Here is a 25405-nt window from a genome sequence, read left to right as displayed (position 1 = left end):
ACACCTTCCAGCCTGGATTCAGCAAGGCACTTAAAGATGTGCTTAAATTAAGCTCACATTTAAATGTTTTATTAAACAGTGCTTTACTGGATTCAGGCCTTAATTACGCTTTTCCATGTGTATATAGTAAACTCTAATCAAGTGCATTGACTCTCCAGAAACTAGAAATATTTTTAAGACAAGAAATGGGATCTGTTGTCTATGGTACAGGTGGCTTCCTGACACATGCTCCACTTAATCCCAGAATAATGCTTTGAACTACAATTGTCCATCGCTAACTAGCAGAGCTGGTGCTTGGCATAAGCAGACTATGCAATTGCTTAGGGCCCCAAGTAGCTCAAGGGGGCTCCCCACTCGCTTTTTATTGCATGTTATGTGGGGGGCCCCCAATGGGCTAGCACCATCTCTGCTAACTAGCATGCCGTGATTGCTCTGTCTGCTGATTCTAACCTTCACTCACTCCAAAATACCCTTTTGGGGATCCTTTTCAGGTCACACAGTCATCTTTTCTTATTTGCCTTAGCCAGTCTTCTGCTCTTGTCCCCATTGACGTATGGCATCAGATTAAATCAAACGAGCAAGTGAAATCACCTTCCAAAGGGCCAGATCAGTATTTGATTTTATGTACATATAGCTCTGGGGTACTGTTTATTCTCATTGCATTCACTTCGTAATTTAATTCCCCTTTGCTGCCCTCTTTAGGCTGTACACTATAGTTTAACCAGAAAGAGAACATAATAAATAAAATGAGTTGAATGAATTTTTTGGTGCACCTTTTACCGGTGGAGCTGGCAGCTTTCTCCTCTGCTGTCTTGATGTGTCTATTGTTTGCATCTGTGAAAAACACATAGGTTTTACTAAGCTTTAATTCAGAAAGAAGCAGGGTCTTCCCCCATGCAAAACTGCATAATGTTGTGGCACCTGGTTCATTTGCTTTTGATCCCGTTTTCTTGTCAGGTGAACACATGGAGCCACGTTCAAGCCTGCAACACTGAGAGCTGAAATTCTGCTTTCGATATCTGAAATCTTAAAGCAAAACAATACATTAAAAAGAAACAAAGGGAGGGAGAAGTTTCAAAATTACTGTAAACACCACTAGTTAACGGCAAAAGGACCTCATGCTCACATCCTCATCAATCAGAAATATAAAGAAAGAGACAATTGATTTCTTCTGTAACTCTGAAAGAAAATCTAATTGAGACATTGTGGACGGCTGTGTTCTTTAGTCATGAGTGCCAAAGGGAACATTCACATATTAGAAAAGATGATTGCTCATTACATGGAGTAAACGAATGATCTCGTGGCACTGTACTCACATTGTCTATGACTATGGACACTTTCCTACATTTGAAAAATATCCAGTAACAAATGACTCACAGCTGTGTAATTCTAACCTCGTTCAAGTTGTGTTTTAAAAAGTTATGCTTAAAGCACTATATTTTATACTGCATTTGCTATTTCACATTGGTTCTTATTTCTCTGAACACAGAACAAAGTGGTTTCTTTGTAACAACACCGAAATCTTCTACCTTAAACGTTCTGTAACTCATACTTCAAATACCTCAGTAAGCAGGGCCAGCTCCGGGCACCAGCTTGTCAAGCAGGTGCTTGGGGCGGCCGCTCCGGAGAGGGGCGGCACGTCCAGGTATTTGGCGGATGGTCCCTCACTCCGCCTCGGAGCGAAGGACCTCCCGCCGAATTGCCGCCGCAGATCGTGATCGTGGCTTTTTTTTTTTTTTGGCTGCTTGGGGCGGCCAAAACCCTGGAGCCAGCCCTGTCAGTAAAGACATGTTATTAAACAAACAAGCAAACAAACAGCAAGTAAATAAGCCTTTGGGAAGAAAGCAGGCTGAAGTGGAGATAGAGGAAACAAATTATGCAAAAGGGACAGAATTGATAGAAAAACGAGAAAACAGCCAGACAGATAACATGTGCATGGGCACACTGATGACAGATGACAATCTTAGTTGCCAATACTGTGGGAAAGATATTCTCACTAGGATCGATTGCTTTTTAACTGTTTTAAGTACAAACTTATTTTCCTTCGACATCTTGTATGGCTGTCTTTTTTCCTATTTACATGTTACCATAAACTAATGATTCAAGCCAATACAAAGAAAACACCATCCTTGGTTTTAAAGCTACTCAAGTAGTTAGGACAAATCCTGAGGTCTCAGTCCTTACACAAGCAACTGCTGCTGAATGAAGTCAATGTAAGTTTGCCTGTAAAATTTTTTTTAGTAAAGACCTCAGAATGTGCCAGCCAGTATATATTGGCACAGTGAAACAGTTCAGAAGGTTGTTCAGAACAGAGGTGGTAAAATCAGCACACGCACATTATGTGGCCGTAGTTCTCTCATTCTGGTCTATGAACACCACCTGCACAGAGTCCAGCGTCTTTGCTGAATCTGAAGATGTATAGCATGCTGTCAATGGAACTTGGGCATGAATCAGCACCTATTGACGTTAATGGGTGTTTTGCCAACTGACTTCAGTACCAGCAGGATTAGAGCCAACATATCTGGTCCAAAGAAGGGGATTCCTCCTGTATATCTATATGTGATGAAATATGGCCCAAGCAACACACACCCTGCTCAGCTGCTGTTATATGGATACATATTTTTGGATTATTAAAAATGAAGTCCAGCTAATTAATCCATGTGGGTACAGACAGAATCTGTATAATAGTGATGATAAGCTTGAATAAGTGAAATATTAATATATAAGGGCTAAGCACGACAGTACAATACTGTATTGGCTTTCGAAATAGGAAGGTAGTGAATTTCCTCACCTGAAACTCTGCATGATGAACCTGTGCTGCTGCTGTTGCTACCTGATCCTCCAGATCAGCTAGTTCCGATTCCGCTGTAACACTGTTGATTTTGCGTGCTGCATCCTCTAATTCATTCAGCTGACCCTCTAACCCATACACAGTGCCTGCTGTCAGATACACCTAAGGATCCAAATCATGGTACAGAGTAAGTCAGATTTGTTTTTATTCGTGGTGTAACTCAAAGAGACCATAGACTATTGGCAGCAAAAGATGAAAGCCAAAAAAACCCCAAGACCCCCAAAATCTCTGCATGCACCACAGTTGTTATGAAATAGATCTGGTTGGAAATTTATTTTCCCCCTATGGAAAATTTCAACTTTTTGGTGACAAAGCAAAAATTGAAAACTTTAGACTGAAAATGAAAATTTTGAATTGGAAATGCCTCCATGGTGCCTCCTGTGAGTTGTATGTTTGGATACCTCATGACCCCATTTTTCATTATGTTCAAGGCTATCTAGCCTGCCTACATCTCCAATTATGCAACACAGTTTCCTCATTTGCCAAGCCACCATGGGGCACCACAGAAGTCCTGGCTGTGGTGGATCATGGGAGATGTAGTCTGGCTGGAGAATCCAGCCCCTAGAGGAGAATGGAGGCAGGAGGCAGCCAAACTACAACTCCCAGGAGGCACTACAGTGGTGTTTTGAAATGGAAATATTTTCAGCCAAAAACTGAAAACATTTTAGTTTTCAGGTGTTCAGTTTTTTGATAAAAAGTTGAAATTTTAGCACAAATTGACAATTTAGTAAAAAGTTTTGTTTAAATCCCAATTTTCTGTCAAAAGCAGTTTAGATGGAAAACTTTCAACCAGCCCTACTATGAAATAACATTATCTATATATTTAATTTTAAAATAAAAATGCCTATACATAAAATCAAGGCAGTCTGACAATTAAAATTCCACATAGGAATAATTACTCAGCAGAATATCAGCACTTAGACCCAGTAAAATAAATTATCTTGATAATTAATCAAAGCAGCAGACTATACACCATCCCACAGCATCCAAAACTCATATCTTCATCCCCCTCCACAAGCCTTCACAAATAGATGGGGTTTGCAGTGTATCTCGAAGGTCAACCAACTAAGCTATTTGGGTATAAAGTGGGAGGGGCAAATTCCATAGTTAAGGGGCCCTCTCAGAGAGCATTCTGTTAGCAGCTCCCTCTCTTCTGTAACATGGGAAGTCCCGGATCAAGTGTCCTTTTTGACCGCAGCAGTGGCAAGGGAGAAGGGAAGATTCTCAAGCAGGCCAGTCCCAATTCATGTCAAGCTTTATATCTTAAGTCTAATACCTTGCATTATACCTGGAGACCAAGAGGCAGGCAGTGCAGATCTCAGACAATGATGTCGTGTTCCCATCGAAACGCAACACTTGCTAAGCAGGTTGCCACATTTTGCATTAGCTTCAGTTTCTGAATGAGTCTCAGGGGCACCCCCAAGTACGGTGCATTAGCAGTCTGACCGTGGGGAGATAAAGTCATGGATAACTTGTCCTTAGTTATAAGATGTTTGGGATAAATAAATGTATCACTACAATTCTGTTAGAACTATTTTTTAAAACAATCTCTCCTGCACAGTAATCTCATCTAGGGAGAAACCACTAATAGTTTATTTCCTATTCAGAGCGATTATTCACAATACATAGTGGTTTATTTACTTTCTTTCATCTTACTCAGAGAACAAAGTATGTTGTCTATCTGTTGGGTTTTCTTGATAGGACACAGGCATCTACCACGTAGTGCTCTGCCTAAATGTCTGCCAGTCCACGTGACAATATTGCATCTTCTACCCATTCACTAAATAACCAGCACGCAATCCCAGCAGCACTGTTGCTGAACAGTGGAAGTAAACTAAAGAATGCTGCCAAGTATTTCAGCACCCCCGAATGATCACATTGTTACAAACACACCACAAGTGGAAAAAAACAGTGCAGCTGGCTTCTGGGTCCCACAGCTGAGCACTGCGCACGCAGGGAGAAGAGCCTCCAGCAGAAACGACACTCCCCCTCACAGCAGCATCACTCCCTCACACCCCACACAAGCCTCACAACCCAGCAGCAACAGTACCAGCCTGTGTTCCAAATCCCACAACCCTTCAATACAGTTGGGTAGGATACAATTTTGGGGCACTTTTGTGGGTTATCATGGACCAAAAGCGCTGGAGAACCACTACATTAGATATTATCATTTCCTAACTATTTGAACTAGATTGTGTTTTCCTTAAGTCAAAATCATTTTAACCCCCAAAATAAAAATAAATAGGACTTCTTGAATTGGTTGCTATAGAGCAGTGGTTTTCAACCTTTTTTTCATTTGCGGAATCCTAAAACATTTCAAATGGAGGTGCGGACCCCTTGGGAAAACTTAGACATAGTCTGTGGACAGCGGAGGTCCACAGACCACAGGTTGAAAACCATTATTCTATGGTAACAACAATCTTTCATGGCCCCCTTAGACAGGGGTCCCCAACGCGGTGCCCGCTGGGGGGTCTAAAGTGTGCCCGCGTACTGGCCAGGGGACGAGCATACGCCAAAATGCCGCCGAGAAGCAGCGTCATCCAGATTTTCGGCGGCATTTTGGCGGCAACGCCTCTGGATGACGCTGCTTGTCGGTGGCATTTTGGTGGATGCTCGTCCGCCGCCACGGTCCTCCGTGGCTCATCGTCTGGCGCCCGCCAGACGAAAAAGGTTGGGGACCACTGCCTTAGACATAGTCTGCGGACCCCCAAGGGTCTGTGGACTACAGGTTGAAAATCACAGTCTTAAGAGTATAAATCTGTATTGTATTTTTTTTTTACACATGTGTGACTATGCTGACAAGCTAATACACTTTGTCTCGTACTAAGTGAATCTCCAAAATGACAAATTTTAGCATGGAGGATAAATCCCTTAATAAGGTGGTTTGCTGCAAAGAAGTGGCCTGCCTTGACATCTTGATTGAAGCACTTAAGACTCAAAAGGATGACTAAAAGATGAAAATTCTGATTTAAACAAGAATTTCCATGCTTTAGTGGGTTTTTAAAAAGTTCTTTCATTTCAAAGCAATTTATTTGTGTGCAACATTTCCTGCACAGTAATTTTAGATTAAAAAGAGACTGTATGTCTATATCTATATCTGACTTCTTTTCTGCTAAATACATCCATGCAGCTCACAAGAGGAGAAAGAGGAAAAAGGAAATATTTAATCAGCAAATACTTCAGAAAGCTGAAGAAAAGATTCATTTAAATGTTTTGGCAAAATACAATGTACAACTGGTTAAATTTTTCACAAGGAAAAAATGCTTACAGAAAACAGAACTGCTTGGAAAATAGAAAACATTTTTCACAAAGTTTTCCTAACTCCTCCACCCTCAACTTTTGTTGAAATTTAATGTCACTGCAGATTTTCCAGTCAGCTCTAATGGGGAGAGTTTCAACGTCACAGAGAGTAGACAGGCATCCAAACCCCATTCATTTTCAATAGGAGTTGGGCTAACTCCTCTTTGTGCCTTTGAAAATCTCCCACTAAATTATTTATCTATAAATTTAAATGTCTGAGCCAAACTCAGCTATAAGTTAGCGTGTGCAGTTCCCACTGAAGCACATGTGAGGTTATTTGCACATATCCGGCAGAAAAGTGTGCTCTTTTTTCTCCCCTTTGACTCATACACATAATTCCCAATAATTGTTAAGGAGAGTTACTCGTGATGGATAAAATCCTGAAGTCTCTTCTCAGGCCCAGATCATGTGCAGAGGGAATCCTGTGTGTGCAGATCTGCTCCCAGCTGCACTTGAGGAGATGGGGCAGCTGACTTGGTGGCACCAGTCCTGGATTTGCAGATGGCTCTTCACAAGTCTGCACATGTATATATGAGGTGTGAAAACCTGGCCCATTGAAGCCAATGGAAGTTTCCATGGGCCAGGATTTTGCGTGGAGAGGGAAAGGATGGGCTGAGGCTGAGAGTGGGGATAATGTGCATCGTCCCCCCTTGCAGCCTGCATGGCTTTTGCAGGAAAATGAAATCAGGCTGAGGTTGTATGCCTCTCCTGTGGAGCCACTCTGTGCTGGGGAACCCGTTAGAGGGCAATTCTGGGGAGTGTTGCAAGTGTGGGCAAGCTCTGGCACTGTGACTGGGGTTGTACTACCACAGCGCAGGAAAGCCACAGCCGATGTGAATGCACAAGGCCCTGTGCCCCAATGGATCCCAAAGAACCATGTGGATCAGGGGGAACCTCTTGGAATTTAAGGGTGGAGGTCACTGTTTATTCCTTGGTGGGTGGATAGGAAGCAAAAGAATGGGGAGGAAATCTTTTAAACTGTCCTCCTCTTCGGGCGCCTCTTGTGACCTGGGACAATCTGGCTTTCAGTTTTCACTCTGTTCTCATTCTCCCAGTCATTAGGGCTCCACACAGGCACAGGGGTCAGCCCACTAGAGCAGTGCTTCTCAAAGCTGGTCCATCGCTTGTTCAGGGAAAGCCCCTGGCGGTCGCAGCCCCCATTGGCCTGGAGTGGCGAACCGCGGCCAGTGGGAGCCACGATCGGCCGAACCTGCAGATGCGGCAGGTAAACAAACCGGCCCGGCCCGGCAGGGGCTTTCCCTGCACAAGCGGCGGCCCGACTTTGAGAAGCACTGCACTAGAGGATCCCAGTGCAGAATTAAGGCTTAAATCATTAAATATTTCAAGTGACTAAAACATCTACATTTCCTGACACTCTAAACTTGTTACTTCATTATACTGATTAATGCACTATAAAATCAATTGGACACTGGCAGGAAACTGATTTAAGTAGGCATCTCTGTTACACATGCTGTAGTTTAGTTTAATTTTCTGGCACCCTTTCAAATGTGTTCAAACTAAGAAGTATGATGGGGGGAAATTCACGAAAAGCAAACATGAGGCTCTTTACACCACTGAGGTTCCAGGGTTGGGCTGCACAGGGGGAGCAACTACACAAGGGCCTGATTCACGCCAACCTCAACACATAGGATGGGGGTATGTCTGCACTGTGGTTGGAAGCAAGCCTCATACTTGCGGTAGCGCAGCTTGAGCCAGTAGAAGTTGAGCTAGTGCACTCATAATAGCAATACGGACCTTCTGGCTCGCACTGGAGCTTGGGCTCTGAAACCTAGGGGGTTGCAGAACCTCTGCCTGAGCCGGAATGTCCACACAGCTATTTTGGTGCACTATCGTGGCTCTGCTAACCCAAATCTGTATACCCAGGCTGCGAAGCTCATTCCCAGCTGCAGTGTAGACATATTCATAGATGGCAGCAGTTGCAGCAAGGTGGGGAACCAGTCAGGGGAATGGGTCATGGGATCTGGGGAGCTCAATATCCTTTGCAAGTGATGCTAATGGGCAGCAGCCACTATTTCAGATCATTGGCAAGAATAGCAGTAACGGGGAATGGAGTAAAACACCAGAGCCCTGATGGCCAGGTCCCAGACCAGAAAGTGGGTGGCAGATTTAACTTTTAGTCCAGATTTATTTTTATTATTTGTATTATCAGGACACCGAGTCCCAACCCTGGATCAGGATCCCATTGTGTTAGGTGCTGTATGAAAATATAGCAAAAAGACAGTGCCTGCCCCAAAGAACTTACACTCTAATGTGGAGGAAGTGAATTCACCCACTGCGAGGAGCTTCTTTCTTTATGGGTTTTCAGACAGAGTAAAACAGGTGTCTATTTGCTTTAATTGTTATAATGGGATAGTTGGGATTCCTATTACACTTTAAAATTCACTTAAGAAGAGAAAATACAGTAGTTTAAATATCAGCTAAGACAGACTTAGGGGAAGATCGAGAGGCATGAAAAAACTATTATTCCATTCAGGATACACCAGAACATTTAGTTAATGACGACTTACAAATAGCTAAATTCTTCCTTTGGGTGACGATGGGTAGCACCTGCTCATTCAAAAGGGCAGAGGAATTTGATTCTTCTGAGGAAATGGCTTTTTCGGTATTTTTTAGGACTAATGTATGGTTTTCCAGTCTGCTCTATGTAATGGGGGCAGTACATAGCTACACCACCCCAAAAGCAGTGCCGGAGTGCCACATCTATCCATTTCCCCTTACTCCAGGTCCTTCTCAGATCAGACTGGTGTGTTGGGAGTGGAGGTGGAGTCAAGGCTACTCTTACTCCTTGCCTGCCTACATAGGTTCCTGCTTACTCTTTGTACCCTGACTTGATGTCCCAGGCGGTTGTTCGGGGACATAGAGGTATTTTGCTTCCCAGTACGCCACTCCAAGGTTGTATACATCAGGTCACCATTTGACTTTAAGGGATTAAGTTTCTTTTTAGAGTAAGATAATTTTACACCACTATAAAACCCAACAGATGTTCAGTTTGTTCCTATTATTATGAATGCTTCCCAAACTGAATTAAAAAAAAATAAAAAATAGGTGATGATCCTTTCAAAACAAGTTTGTTCTTTTTAAAGCAGAAAATTAATACTAAAACTCAACATGCTATTGCTTAGGTCAAAACATACCACATGCCACTTTTTTCCCTAAAGAAGACAATTTGCTATATTTGACATTGATATCGTACTCTTACATTTTCTTCCAAGGTGGTGAGCTGCTCATCGAGTCTGATAGGATCTGTACCTAATGGAAATGCCCCTCTCCCTCTGTCATGAGTATCTGCTGGGAAATCACAGGGACCGGTGGATTCTGCGATCAGTTCCTCTGTGGCATTGATAACTTTTAGGACCTCTGTAGATATGTTGCAGAGAGAGACAGCAGAGTACTTCTGTTTCGTTACAAGAGTAGATAGGGATAAACAACAGCATTATGTTAGGATGGAGATATAATTATGGCAAGAGTCTCTTATCTGTAGCTTTACTTTAAACATGCCTTCTAAAAGAATACCTAGGTGGTTCATATGAACAAAGAGGTTAACGTTAAGCCATGTACTTTAAATAGTCAAACACACATGCAAAATAACTCTTCCTAGGTTAGGACTCAAATGACAAGGACCAAACTCTATCCCCAAATGTGAACACCACATATCATTCCCTTTGAAATCAATGGGAGCTGAATGCGCCTATTTGGTGGCAGAATTTATAATCAGATTTAAAAAACTTGCCCCCACACAGGTTAGGTACCTGCAAATAAGTGGAATCATTAATTTATGGGCCCAAAGGAGGATATATAAACATCTATCTTACTGTACCCACAAATGAGGAAGTGCCATCTTCATTTGACTATAAAAATAATAGCTTTCTAGGAGCTTAAAAAACAACAAGGAGTCTGGTGGCACCTTAAAGACTAACAGATTTATTTGGGCATAAGCTTTCGTGGGTAAAAACCTCACTTCTTCAGATGCATAGAGAAGCTTTTCTAGGAGCTGTTCCTCAATTATTTGTCAGCCTCCCAAAAAAGAGGCTAAATTAAGGACACTTTAAAAATCAGCATCAAAATGTTTGTCTGCTTCTTATATTTACTAACTAAATTACTTTAACTAACATGGAAAATTGTGTATCCTCTCCAACCCTGTTCTACTGAGTCCTGTTTGCACATTCAGTGGACCTTATTCTGATTAGTCTTACATTGTTTTAGACCAGTGTAACTTTGACAACAATAAAGTTACACATGATTTACACCAGGATGAGAGGATAATTAGGACTAGTGAGGACAGGACTAAATCTGATATTGTAAATGCACAGGGCTTGATCTAAAGTTCACTGAACTAAATGCAGATACTCTCACTGACTTCACATGGAGGCACATGGGAATATTTCAGTGCAACTACTCACAGGAGTAAGTGTTTGAAGAGTCAGTCCTTAAATGTAATTATTAATTCCCAAACCTGCAAACATTACGCATGTGTGTTATGGGACTCCTCGTGTTTAAATTTACCCACATGCAAAGTGTCTGTAGGATAAGAACTAAGGACGGTTAGATAGTGGAAGTATTTAATCCATTGACTTTACATATATTAATGTGTTTACATGACTGTCATTTATTAAAAATAAGTCACATTAAACTTTCACATTCAATGGGGAACAGCAGAAATAATTTTCTTTTGTTTTCTGCAAACTCTGGTGCAGGAAATGTTACAGTAACTCTTACGTTATTTCTTTTTTGCTAAATTAGCTGTACATTTTTTTTTAAAAGCACACTTATCTACATGTCAGATGAGGCCAGTATTGAAAACTTGATTTTTTTTCAGACCATGTTTGGATTCATCCCTTGTACACATACATTAGGTCAGCTTTAGTTCTGTTATTCAGTTAAATTACAAGGAAAAATTAGAGGCCTGAGATTAAAGAGAAAGAGAACAAAAGCAAAGCCAGTTTGTTAATGGGTCACAGGTCGGCAGGTTGTCAGGGAGGCGAGAGAGTCATTAACAGGCAGGATAAAGGACACTCTGTACAGAGCGGAAATACTTGAATCACAAAGTGTTACCTGCATCTCTCTTAAGATTCTAGTGTTTTTTCCATTTATTTTTGGAAGTGCCAATTAGGTTAAAATAGATCAATACTACTATAGGACGGAGGAGGAAATCAATGTTACTTTGCTTTTATTATTTGCCTTCACAAGCATCTTTTCTTGTTCTATCCTATTAATTAAGACAAAAAAAGTATTCTGGATAGATGTCTTGAATTTTCTTCAAAGTATACAGCATTGACATATGTTCCAAGGAATTGCAGATCTGAATTCAGTGTTTATTTTTTCATGAAATCTGTAGCACTTACTGCTATTATGGATCATTTATAAAATTCCAGCTCTTTCGAGTTTTTCAGTCTAAGTTGCTGAGAGCATGTCTACATGGGGCGATAGTGACCAGAACAGCTATTCTGCAATAGCTCTTCTGGAATAGCTCCCTGTGTGGCCACTATTATAAGTTATAATACACTATTCACAGGCGCCGACTTTCCAAAGTGTGTGGGGGGTGCTCGACCCCCAGCTCTACCCCAGGCCCCGCCACCAACTCCCCGCCCCACCTCTTCCTGCCCAGTTCCGCCCCTCCCCCGAGTGCAGTGTGTCCTCTGCTCCTCCCCCTCCCTCCCTCCCAGCACACCGCCAAACAGCTGACTGCGGTGGCTGGGAGGTGCGGGGATGAAGTGGGAAGTGCTGATCGACGGGGCCCGCTGGTGGGTGGGAGGCGATGCGGGGATTGAGGGAGAGCTGATAAGGGGGCTGCCAGTATGTGCTGAGTGCCCACCATTTTTTCCCCGTGGGTGCTCCAGCCCCGGAGCACCCATGGAATCGGCACCTATGACACTATTACATAATTATAATAAAACCACCTTTTTCTGATGTAGCTTAATCTGTTTCCAAAGTGTATTGAGCTAAATTGGAAAAAGGCATTCTTATTGTGGAATAAGAGTATCAAGACAGGCCCTAAGAAATCAAGATTCGAAGCAAAGCACTACTTGGTTCAGTACATTGCTGACCAAAAAAAAAGTTAAAGGAAAGATAATCATTTTAGGATTTTCTACACTTCTGAGGAAAGTTTTTAATGGCAGCTGTAGTACTGCTCCTTTTAAAATCTGCCCCAAATTCAGTATATCCAAAGCAGCAACAAATCCTGGAAACTGGCTTGAAAGTAGTACTGAACGTTTAGGATGTGTGACAGAGTCTGTGAATGTATCTTGAGAATACAGTAGTTGGACAGGAGTAATAGATTCCGTGACTTCCTATTTTTCTCTGAAGGTCCTGGAGAATCTACTCATGCCGTATAAGAATGCTGCAATGTTTGATTCCAAAGAAATGATTACATGTAAACAAAAATCGGTTTCCCTTTAAATTAAAATATTTCTGATTATTACATTTGCTAAAAATTTTCCAAAACAATAATTAAATTCAGTCTAAACTTCCTGAAAATATCCCAGTGAAGGGCATTTACAACTCACCTTTCTCTTGGCCTGCATTTTGAAGAAAATTGATGGTAAGGTTTAATAACTGCCAAACAGAGACATCACAACCAAATTTTAGGGAGTTTAGCCCCTGTGAGCTATTAGGCCCATACTGGAAATGCTCCCTGCTTGATCACATTTTTCCTCCATTTTTGGAGCATCTACAGAGCTGGTCAAAATGATTCCAGTTTCAAAATTTCAAATGTCCAAAATCAGGGTTGGGAAGGGGTGGGCAAATGCCCAGAAAATTCTTCTGTGAAAATGGGGCATGACTTTTTATTCCTAGTTTTTTGACTTCCTGTTGTGCATGAAAAGGCGTTTCTGGGGCTTTCTCCAGGCAGCTGCAGGAGGTGGGCATCAGGAGGTAGCCCAACAGCTCTGATTGTGAGGCAGCAGGAAACTCTGCAGGGCTCCCTGGAGCTGGTAGGGACTGTAGCTGGGAAGAGTGGAAGGCAACTCTAAATCTCATGTTAACGAGGGTCAAGTCACACATGAGTATCCCTCCCCCACCAAAATATTAATAAGGGAAGAGACACCCCTGAGATCCAGAGATAAACAGACAAGGGATTCAGGGTCCCTCACCTTTCTAGAGATCTACCTGCCTGGGATTGCTGATCGTGGATGCTAACAACTCTATCACTCTCTTTAAAACATCTCTGTATGAGAAGGAGTCAAAACAAGAGGGAGCAGGGAGGGCAAAGTTCTATTTTAATTAATGGTGCAGATATCCTATCAATTTTGATGGGACCACATCTACAAGAAAGAAAAAATAATCATAAAATTACAGCTCACACAATGATGCTATTATCAGTGAGGGCCATTTACTGTCCTCAACCAGTAGAAGAAACAGTGATGTCAATGGGAATTCCATTCATGGGCTGTGTAATGACAATATTATTCTCAAGCTAGCCGCACAGTGTATTATGGAAACGTCATTCAAAGTTCCATCGTTAAGGTTGCATTAAAGTTTGCACTTGAAGCAGGGATTCAATCTTTTTTTTTATATATATGAAGAGTACAGAGTATTCTCCTTAAAATTACAGTACTTCCCTTTGGACACAGAACAAATATCCTGATTATTAAGAAAGCTGACAGGAGCAGCAGCTGCTTGGTGAAGGCCTTGATCCTGCAAACATCTGAGCATGTGCTACATTTGAAAACAAGTGAGTAGTCCCACTGAAATCAATAGGAGTAGTAATATATGTAAAAGAAAGCACATTCATATGAGTTTTTACAGGACCAAGGCCTGACACTGCTGATCTCATAAAGCCTGACCCAAAGGCCACTGAGGTCAAGGAGTGTCTTTACATTGGCTTCACTGGGTTTGGATCATGCCTTCATAGATTGTAAGCTTTTAGGGGCAGGGACCATATCTTCATATGTGTTTGTAAAGTGCCTAGCAATCTAGACTCAATCCTGATCTGGGGATTTCTAGGCACTAATGTGATAACAGACTATTCACTAACATCATGACAAGAAAGGCTATCGTTTATAACATGACATTTACACATGGCTGAGGATTTTACTAAGTAAGAGAAAGATGTCTGAGCAGTACATGGAATCTTCAAACACTGCATGATCCCTGGACACACTGGGCCAGATCCTCCATGGAGCTACACTGATTTACACCAGCAGAGGATCTGACTGCAATCACCAATGTCTATACTAAGAGTGAATATTTTAGGGGTACCTATGAGATTCGTTTCCTTTGTAAAAAAAATATTGAAAAGCTATGGGACACAATAACAATCTCCTAAAATTCATAGACACATACCCAGCCTCGGCATGTTTGTAGGTGGACATTTCAAACTGATAAAATGCTCTCTTGGCGGACATTTATTATATGCCTCATTCATTGTGCCACTGGAAGAAGGGTCATCATTACCTCCTACAGGTGATTCAAAGACAGCCATCACACCATGATAAAGTCTCTCACATCTGCCTTGTCTCATAGTCAAATAACTAATACGGATGAGCCAGACATGTAGACAATCTGTATTACAAATCTATAGCGCAGAACAACTAACCACAACCAAGATTTGGAAGCACTGGGTCAGATTCTGATCTCAGCTATACTGGTATAAATCTGGAGTAACACCACTGATTTCAACAGAGTTCAATGGAATTACTCTGAAATTTAACATCTGTACTTGAAATCAGAATCTGCTCCATTGAGTTTGAGATAACTTAAGACAATGGGAGCCGGGGGGAAAATTACAGGCCTTGAATATGTTCTTTTGCTGTAATTAATGTCCACATTTACAATACTGCAACTCTTCATTGTGTTTTTAAATTGATACCAACGGCACTCAGAGCCCTGGATGGATGTTCATTGGTGAGGAGTTTTAAATCTAATGAAATAACACAATCTATATAAAGAAAACAATAGAAGCAGCATCTAATTCTTAGGCCATTTTTCATCCTTCTTTCAATCTGGAACAACAGTCACAGAAAAGGCTCCCTGTATATTATATACAATTTTTCAATAGGGTAGGCAGCTCTTGCTAAGTTTTAATCATTTTTCTTTCTCCTGTACTGTGCATTGTTTTGTTCTAAAGGTCTGCTCCAGTTAGATGGTGTCTCAATTTATTCACAAAATGTGTGCTATGGGGTGGGAAATTGCCACATAGTAGAGGCAGGCGCTAGGGACATCGGGGAGCACATGCAGCTATAACAGAAATGCTTTATTAGAAATAACCCAGGAGTGACACTGATAAACAACACTACTTCTGGGTGTAATGTGACTTACGGTATTAACCCTTCAAGTACTTTCCAGCAAATTTCAACTCTGAGCTTCAGACGCACCCTTCCTGAACTTTGACCACTTCTAATATATGTTAATATCAAAAAGAAAATGTGGTCTAACTATAATCTTGAACTCAGAGGTGCTGACTTCCCCAGTTCCTGGGGGGTACTCGACCCCTGCTCCGCCCCAAACCCTGCCCCACCCCACCCCTGCCCCCAACCTGCCTCTTTTTGCCCCCCTGCCACCTCTTCCTGGTCCTGCCCCTTCCCTCCTCCCCAGCGCCTCCTGCACGCCACTGAACAGCTGATCGTGGTGGGCAGGAGGCACTGGGAGGGAGGGGGAAGAGCTGATGGGGGGCTGCCGGTGGATGCTGAGCACCCACTATTTTTTTTCCTGTGTGTGCTGCAGCCCCGGAGCACCCATGGAGTCGGCACCTATGCTTTAACTAGAGGGCAAAGTAGACTACCTGAACCTCTGAGCCTGCTGAGAGGATTATTCTATGCCAAAGTCATTTGACTCTCTAGTAATACTCTGAAATTCTTTCTTCTCTGGCTCTTCATGTTTTCTTTTCCTTGGCTTTAGACTTGGCCTTTTCCTCATTCTTCTCTTTCACTTTCTACTGGTCATTTTAGACTTGGGGCCTTTTTGATGCTCTTTTTTTAAAACTTGGGATTTGTCCTCTTTCAATCCTTGGGTTTCAGGCTTCTTCTTTTAATTATTTTTTTCCCCTTCATTTTTGTCTGATTTTGCCTTGCTTTCTCTGTCCTCTAGATCTGTAATGGCTCTTCTCTCATCATCAGGCTTATCACAGAAATCACCAACGGCAGCTCTAAAGCTCTCATTACAATTTTGGTCATTTGCCACATGACTCCTGGGTCTGTGGAAAGGAAGCTCAATTTTCCTGACCTCAGTAACCGCAGTTTGCAAACTCTTCAGCAAGCCAGATTTTTAAAACCCCAGAGGGGGATGAAAATTATTGCCCGGAGCTTCCAATTTGAGTCTAGCCAATGAATTACCTCAGCTTTCATTTGCCACAAAGTTCAATGCTTTTTAGGGTTCAGTCTGTTTGGTTAGCATCAAAGGTCTCAAGTTTATGTGGCGATCTTTTAAATTTGTTGCTATCTCCTCTACGGCGCTACCATCATAATCATAAGTAAACTGCTCCTCACTAGGCTATGACAGCAGAGATGATGGGATATCATGGTCAGTCCTACCTCAAAAAGACATGGTCTGTCTTGCCTTATCTACTGTGAACAATTCTCCAAATTATATCTCCTCCCCTTTTTCTGTCCCCCTCCTCTCTGCCCAACTGTAGATTGCGTTCCATTTACAAGACAGTTTATGTCGGAAGAGGCTTTCACCTTGCTTTCTTTCCTCTCCCTCCCCTAACTAATCAGGACAGTTAGAATGCTATCAAAACATACAATCTTGACCTTTCTTTTTAGAAGTGCTACACTGTGAAATTCTGTAGCACAGCATTGGCTTCCTAGGTGAAAGCTATTAATTAATGGAAACAAAACAGCAGTACCACCACAAACGTATCATTAGGACAAAAAATTAAGACAAAACCAAAACAGTGCCACGATCCGGACAGCTGTGAGCCAGCAAGTCCTCACTGATGTTCCAAGTGAGGAACATAAGTGTACCAGGACAGCTCTGTATCAGGTTTTCTCGTCCAGAACTTACTTACATTCAGGACATCTCCATGCCAGGTTTCCTTCTTTTGGACTTAAGTACATGACGATGGATGGCTCTTAACATGCTGTGCATTATTTTCACTAATCTTTTTTCCTCGTTTTCCTTATATTTTGACCCAGCTGCTAGTATTTGTTCACTTTGCTACCATACTGTCACTGTCAGAGGTGAGGGCACAATCTTCAGCCTCCCATACAAACATCTCTTCTTCAACCAACATCACCGCTGTGATTTGCGATACAACTGAGGAAATTTCACATCAACATTATGCTCAAGAAAGGGACAAAGAAAGAAAGTTTCCATCACTAATGGCCCTGACAGTATTGATCAGATTCTTCATCACTGTTAGCGCAAACATTACCAGCTTCATTCTCAAGTTGCTTTATCACGCTCTCTGCAGTGTGGCTGTTTGATGAATATCTGTCGTCTTAATTTATGGAGAAGGAAAAGTTTTATTTCATAGGATGTGTAACTCCCTTGGGATTTAGAGAGCATGGCCCCTTTAAAACCTGTCCTGAGGCAGGGGAAGTGCTGTTTTTGCCAGGGGGAAGGGAGTATGGAGAGGGAGAGTTGACAGGATGTGTGTGTCTGAAGTTCCAGACAAGAGGGCCTACAGGGAGCAGGCCCTCACACAGGGAAGTAGTAAAAAACTAGCCCAAAGCCGGGGAGGGACAGAGCGGCCAACCAGGGATATCCCAGGACAGGAGCCAGGGGAGAGCACTGGGCCAGGGAGGAATCACCAGAGAAGGACAAAGTGGAGCCAGATCCAGTATCGCTGCCACCCAGAGCAATATGGAACCGTGAGTATTGAGGCTTGTGACTTTGCATTGGGAATATGGAGGGAGGTTGTAGCCAGTTGAGTGAAGAAGTTGTCGCTCTGTGTAGGTTTGCAGAGAGCGGCAGAAAAGGGCACCGGAGGGGTTTGTTGGGGAAAGTTTACTGGCGCTGAAGATGGCCAGGAGCACCCAAGACTCACTGCCAGATTGGAACTCTGCTCAGCAATCCTGAACTCTGGGTCTAGACGCATTGCTTGGCATCTACCCTTATATTTTGTGGTACCACCGGTCACGTGGGTCCTCGTGTTGGATGTAACCTTGTTTTATTGCTCCCCCATCTTCTTTCCCTGTTCATATTTCCCTTTCCTATATTCATTGTACTGATCCGACGTGTTTATTCCAGGGGGTTTGGAACAGGTGCTTCTGGGGTAAAAGTGAGTTTCCCTGTTGCACTCATGCATGTGCGTCTCCTTGGCAGGAGATGCCAGCAAAGTGCACTCCATCTTGGTCATAAGGATGTAATAGTTACATGGGGTCATAGATTCCAAGGCCAGAAGGGACCAGAGTGATCATCCTAGTTAGAGCTTATACATAACACAGGCCACAGAACTTCCTCAAAATAATTCCTAGAGCAGATCTTTTGAAAAACATCCAATCTTGATTTTAAAATTGCCAGTTAATGATAATCCACCACAATGGTTCCAATGGTTAATTACACTTACTGTTACCCTTATTTCCTGTCTGAATTTGTCTACCTTCAAATTCCAGACACTGGATCGCATTATACTGTTCTCTGATAGACTGAAGAGCCCATTAGCAAATATTTGTTCCCCGCATAGATACTTATAAACTCTGATAACCACCCCAGAGTCTTCTCTTTGGTAAGTGAAACAGATTGAGCTCCTGGAGTCTATCACTATAAGGCAGGTTTTCTAATCCTTTAATAAGTCTCGTGGCTCGTCTCTGAACCCTCTCCAATTTATCAACATCCTTCTTGAATTGTGGGCACCAGAACCGGACACAATATTCCAGCCGTGATCACACTAGTGCCAAATACAGAGATAAAATAACCTCTCTGCTCATACTCAAAATTCCTCTGATTATGCATCCAAAGAACACATTAGCCATTTTGGCCATGGAGACACACGGACAGCTCACGGTCAGCTGATTATCTACCATGACCCCCAAATCTTTTTCAGAGTCACTGTTTCCCAGGATAGAGTCCCCCATCCTGTAAGTATGGCCTGTATTCTTTGTTCTTAGAGGTATACCTTTACATTTAGCTGTACTAAAACACACTGTTTGCTTGTTCCCAGCTTACCATGCAATCCAGGTTGCTCCCTGTCAGTGACCTGTCCTCCTCATTATTTACCATACCTGCAATTTTTGTGTCATCTGTAAACTTTATCTGTTATGATTCTATGTTTCTTCCAGATCATTGGAAAAATGTTAAACAGCATAGGGCCAAGAGCCAATTTCTGGAGGCCCCCACTAGAAACACACTTGCTCAAGGATGATTCCAAGTTTACAATTACATTTTGAGACCTATCAGTTTACCAGTTTTTAATCCATTTAACAATGTGCCGTGTTAATTTTATATCATTCTAGTTTTTTTAATCAAAATGTTGTGTGGTACCAAGTCGAAGTACATTTCATCAACACTACTGCCTTTATCAACCAAACTTGTAATCGCATCAAAAAAAGATATCAAGTTAGTTTGACAGGATCTATTTTCCATATACCTTAGTCACCTGCTGAGAGCAGTAAGATTCACTCCAGCTTTTACACAAAAATTTGTGGAGCTCATTCCAGAGCCTGACCAGATCCCCAAGAAAGATCTATCTTCTGCACAGATGAGCTTTGCCTTTGTGGTGGATAGCTCCACTGTGTTCGAGGAACAGAGCTGTTCACCATAGTCTTCATCTGGAGCTTCAGGTGATCTTTGAGGTATCCTGGGCCCAGATCATTTTGTGCCATGAAGAGAAACATAGAAATCTTGAATTTGACTGAATAGTCTATGGGAAGCCAATGTGGAGTGCAGAGGTGTGACGTGCTCACGGTAGTCTTTGCTGTTCAATGGATGCACTGCCACCCAAGTGTGAAAATTCTGGCCTTGTTTTAGCATCAGTAACTTCTTCACCAAGGAAAGCTGAACACTCATTTAGCAGCAGAAGACAATTATCTTTGATAATGTTCTATTCCACGGATATTCTCCAACATACAGTAAAGTTAGAGAAACTTTAGTCTTCCTTTTGAACTGTGCTCATACTTCTCTGTATTGGAATTTATTTTTTTGTAATGAAATTAAATCACTTTCCCAATATAAACACTGAAGCTACTACTAATTAGAACTAACACATTGTTTCTGGAAATCAACTTGCCACAAAATAAGGAGGAAGGTTATTTTCTCCAAATGAAATATTCTGCCCCAAATTATAAATACAATCTTTTAAAAATCTCATAAAATACAGGGCACACAAGATTCCATAGCTATCTAAAAATGAACACAAATTTATAAATATTGAATATATGGAATGAAAAGATAAGAAATGTCTTCTGTGATTTTTACTAAAGGAAGCCAGAAAAATGGTAGTTCAAATGGATTAACAAAATAAGTGTATAAAACAGGATGAAAAGAAAAGGCTGAGGGGTTCATTTTATTGAATTAAGGATCAAGCTTTCATCCAAACAAATGGGTCTCTGCTTCATGTCTATTTTGTGGAACACAATTAAGTTAGTTTGTTTAGCTGTATATTATATGTTGGTGATTTTATAACATCAACTTTTATTAAAAGAACAGGAGTACTTGTGGCACCTTAGAGACTAACAAATTTATTTGAGCATAAGCTTTCGTGGGCTACAGCCTACTTCATCGGATGCATGTAGTGGAAAATACAGTAGGAAGATATATATATACACAGAGAACATGAAACAATGGGTGTTACTATACACACTATAAGGAGAGTGATCAGTTAAGGTTAGCTTTTATCAGCAGGAGAGAAAAAAAACTGTTTGTAGTGGTAATGAGAATGGCCCATTTCCAGCAATTGACAAGGAGATATGAGGAACTGTAAGGGTGGTGGGGGAAATAAGCATGGGGAAATAGGCTCAAATAAATGTGTTAGTCTCTAAGGTGCCACAATATTCCTGTTCTTTTTGCGGATACAGACTAACACGGCTGCTACTCAAACTTTTATTAAGTATATCACAAAGACCACACAACACTGTAAAGTTAGTACAATTTTTCTATTTGCCAATCTGATTCAGATATGCCAAGATTCAACTAGCACTGATCATGAAACAACCCCACACGCTGGAGGGAACAATAAAGGTAAGGCATTAGTAGCAAAAAGTGGGGAAGGTATATTATTACGCTCCCTACATAGTGTCTTGATTGTAAAAAATTAAGATAGAGAGAGCAAGACCTTTAAGTGTGGTTGTAGTCAGAAACTTCTGTAATTCACCTCATCTAAATCTTCATCTTTTTATTTATTTATTTTTTCTGATTTTTAAAAAAATATTTTCATTATGGTAAAATCCACTAATAAACAACTTTATGACAGTAGCAACTTTTTTACTCTACAGTAGAACTTTAGAATTACAAACACCAGAGTTACGAACTGACTGGTCAATCACACACCTCATTTGGGACCAGAAGTATGCAATCTGGCATAAACAACTAAAAAAATAAAGGGAAAGTTTTAAAAAAAGATTTGATAAAGTAAGGAAACTGTTTCTGTACTTGTTTCATTTAAATTAAGATGATTAAAACAGCACTTTTCTTCTGCATAGTAAAGTTTCAAAGCTGTATTAAGTAAATGCTCAGTTGTAAATTTTTGAAGGAACAATAACGTTTTGTTCAGAGTTTCAAACATTTCAGAGTTACGAACAACCTCCATTCCCGAGATGTTTGTACTTCTGAGGTTCTACTGTACATATCTGCCCTCTGCTTCTTCTTACTTTACTAATAAAACAAGTTCTTCCTCCTGATACAGCTAAGAAAGAGCAAGATGACTACTCTTCTGTTTCATGGAGCATCAACAAATTGTCTGCTAAGTTCTGATTGCATAATCTTTTCTTTCCTACGAGTGATGAGGCATGAGCCAGACAAACAAGCTTGATTTTTCAGATCTATATTTTTTCAAAGCTGATAGTCAGAAACATTATCTTGACTTGTAAAGGGAACAAATTTGCTCTGGAAATATGGAAACCCTCAATATCATTTTTATATCCCTTTTATGGAATAAGAAAACATGGACAAAATAAAGCACTCTCACCTGCTGTAGTACTGAGGATAAAACCTGCAGTTTTAAATGGAGATCAAAAGCCTTTTGTTTTTCCTAGGTAGTTGGTCAGCAATTAAATAGAAAGGCAGAAAAGATAGGTTAATTCCTAAACAGGTTAAGACAACTTGCTTGCAGAGAACTATGGAATTAAGATAAGGGATAAGATGCAAATGAATATAAAATACAATAAACCATTATATTTTACATGTGTAACAAAAATATATGAAATAAAGCACTGTCTATTTCTTTTTATCTGCAAGATTCAGGGTAGCATAGCTCTTTAAAGACGGCTATATTGCAAAATGTCTGGATTCTCAGGATACATTTTTGATAATATGAAATAAACCTGAAATAATGATTTGTATCATCACTAAAGAAAGTGGCTCCAGACAGATGAGTTCTTTAGTGAAGTTGAGAAACAAGAAACTTGCATTCATAGCTTTTGGACCCACATGACAACTCTCTGAAAACAGATTTCTGTGCTACTTTTGGCAACAATCAACTATGCAATAAATACTGCGTGTGAGTCCAGGGTCAACAATGTTAATATCTCACTTTCTTATATCATTGTCAAGTTCTATCAGATGCTGATGAAATAAATTCAAGATGCAAAGACTTTTTTTTTTTTTTTTAGTAAGTCAAAGTCTCCTGGAGTTCTATACTTTTTCTTTTGTTACCCGGTACATTTCTTATGTGTAGCCAGTGCTGGTATCTTAATAAAAGGACTTCTAAAGTTCCTTCTGAAGAAGGTGAACCTTTTGTATTGAGAAATCTATAAAGATTCATGTTACTAACATGTAGGAGATTACTTCAGACTAAATTTTCAGACGTGACCATGGATTTTGGGTATCCAATTTGACATGACTTGGATCCGACTCCAAATGAAGTCAGTGCTCAGCACCTCAACAAAAGGTGTCTCAGTTTGGGCATTCAAAATTGGGGGAACCCAATATCAATATTCGCTTTTGAATTTTTTTCTTTTAAGTGTTTACCCTGGCATCCTTAGCCAAAATATTTCACCCCACACTGTTGTTCAGTATGGAGTGCATGAATTGGTTGTCATTCTCCACCCCCGAGATGGCTCCATATCTATGATGCCGTGTGCATACAATTTGTGAAGTGCTTTAGGATAAAATAAGATTGTCTTAATTATAATAATATGAATCATAATGTACCAAAATCAAGAATTATTCTGTGTGTATCACACACAAGTGTAAAGTATTTAATAAGAAAAACATCTCTCAGGGCTTGTCTACACAGGGACATTTACTGGCATAATTATACCCATATAATTATATTGCTATTGTAATACTGATATAACTCCCCATGCCAATGCTCTTATTCTGGAATATATGCTGGTGAATTTCCCCATGTAGACAAGCCCTCAGTTTTAGGTAGAGCAGCTGTCATTCAGATATTTATAAAGCTCATGGATATCTGCACTTAGCATGCATTTTTTTATTAATTCTTTTGTAAATGGATTAAGCTAATTTGGAATAAAGTACTCCTTCTCTGGAATAAGAGTGTCCACACACAGTTAATCAGGAAGGGACAATCCACTTTAAATTCACATCCTATCTTATTCCAGGTTAACTTTCATGTGTAGATAAGTCTTGAGTCTTACTGGGGTATCTTAATGTTTTCTTTAAAAGAGACTGTAGCTACCAGGTTACTCCCATTCATGAGTATAAAGGCTTTGCCATAGCTGGACCCTGGAAACAGCAGCTCCTCTTTAGACGAAGTCCAGACTGGGAATGAGTTTTTCCCTGGGTGCAACATCCATGGCCACACTTCTGCTTTCACAACTTCCCTTAATGAACTCCAGCTGTCATCTCCTCCCTCTATGACTGGCAGCTTTCCACAGCCTTTGGGGTTTGTCAGGGCTTCTCTCTTCCTTCCCAGGAAGTTGGTAAATTTTCTCCTCTCCTTGCTGATGGACAGGGACAATAACCCAGGTGCAGTCCCCTAGGATTTTTGCCACATTAGAAAAAGACTTTAATGCATTTTTCCTACAATTATGTCTGATGTTGGTTGTTCATGGAAGTATGATCTCATGGGCATAGTGGTCACTTTATAGCAGAGAATCAAGTAATGCTGTTTTTCAAAATGCAAATTGACATGTTTGCGTATCAGTCACTATAAGAGAGATATTCTTTATTGCAAGTGGGTACCTATCCCTGATGCATACAATCTGAATTAAGAGGACACTGGCAGGTCGCACTTGCCCCCAAATATAGGCTTTGTAAATGTATAAAATCTAAGATAAGTAGAAAGGTTTCCATGAATTTTAAAAAGGAATATTTTAATGGAAAAGGAATTTTTATGATTGTTATATTGTGATACTCTGCAGAGGATCCAAACAGGGATCCACTGTGCTTGGTGCTGTACAAATGAGTGAGGATGAAAGAGAGAGTCACTGTCCCAGGCAGCTCACAATCTAGGGAAGTATTTATTTTTAAACGAATCAACTTGCAGGTTCTGATTCAGAAAATCATGCCTATTTAGGAAAGCACATATGACCAGCATCCAAAAGATAGAAGACAAAGCTCAGGCTTGAAGTTAATAAGCATTTGCTTATGTGCTTTCCTGAACAGGGATGGACTTTTTCAAGAGTTTAAGCGCATTGCTCAACTGAGGCCTTAGACTGTAATCCAAACATTGAAGCATAAGTAGGGAAAATTAAACTGGCTGCAAGAGTGAAATTAGTTATTCTATTTTTATGGCCTAAGCAAAAAGAAATAGAAGAAGTAAACAAAAATAGACAGACAAATAACGCAAATTTTTAAAATTCTTTTGGTTTTAATGATATAATGATGACCTGTAAACAGGCCAAGAAAGTTTGTTTTTTATAATATATGACATGCCTCTGTAAAATCTAGCTCTTCTGATTAGTGGGGCAGAGCGCAGAGCAAATCTCAGGGCTAGTGTTGAGGAAATTGTTGTCCAGGGCAAATGATAAACTTGGAACATTACTACTCATGAATATACCAAATAAGAGAGCTAAAATACGCATCGTATCATTAAGACTTCCACAAAATGGTTTCAATATTTTGTTTGTTTGTTTGGTATTGAAATATTTTGCTAAGTTTTTAGAGGAAAAGAAGAAAAGAAGTAAGATATAAAGAGTAAATCCAGGTTAATTTCCAGACAATCTAATTAGAAAGAGAAACGTATATTGCATAACGCATAAGTTATTAAAACAGAACTTATGCAATGGGCTCTAA

The 25405-nt window shown here is 40.7% G+C and overlaps 1 protein-coding gene across 5 annotated transcripts in view; it reads right to left on the bottom strand.

Annotated features, from left to right (window-relative positions):
• Positions 1-25405, bottom strand: part of MYRIP (myosin VIIA and Rab interacting protein) — a 350794-nt gene that overhangs the window by 4204 nt on the left and 321185 nt on the right. For 2 of the 5 annotated variants that reach the window (XM_054019532.1, XM_054019533.1), the window contains exons 12-15: positions 9372-9566; positions 2792-2953; positions 922-1026; positions 774-834 (exon numbers count right to left, since the gene is read on the bottom strand). In XM_054019532.1, coding sequence (XP_053875507.1) covers positions 774-834; positions 922-1026; positions 2792-2953; positions 9372-9566 — 523 coding nt within the window. Of the gene's footprint in view, positions 1-773; positions 835-921; positions 1027-2791; positions 4293-9371; positions 9567-22172; positions 22236-25405 lie in introns of those variants that run through there. The other 3 variants (XM_054019536.1, XM_054019535.1, XM_054019534.1) reach the window with 3 other exon arrangements.

The sequence above is a fragment of the Malaclemys terrapin genome, chromosome 2 (assembly GCF_027887155.1).
Source record: "Malaclemys terrapin pileata isolate rMalTer1 chromosome 2, rMalTer1.hap1, whole genome shotgun sequence".
Classification (NCBI taxonomy): Eukaryota; Metazoa; Chordata; order Testudines; family Emydidae; genus Malaclemys; species Malaclemys terrapin.
This window is presented reverse-complemented; position numbering and strand designations above follow the sequence as displayed.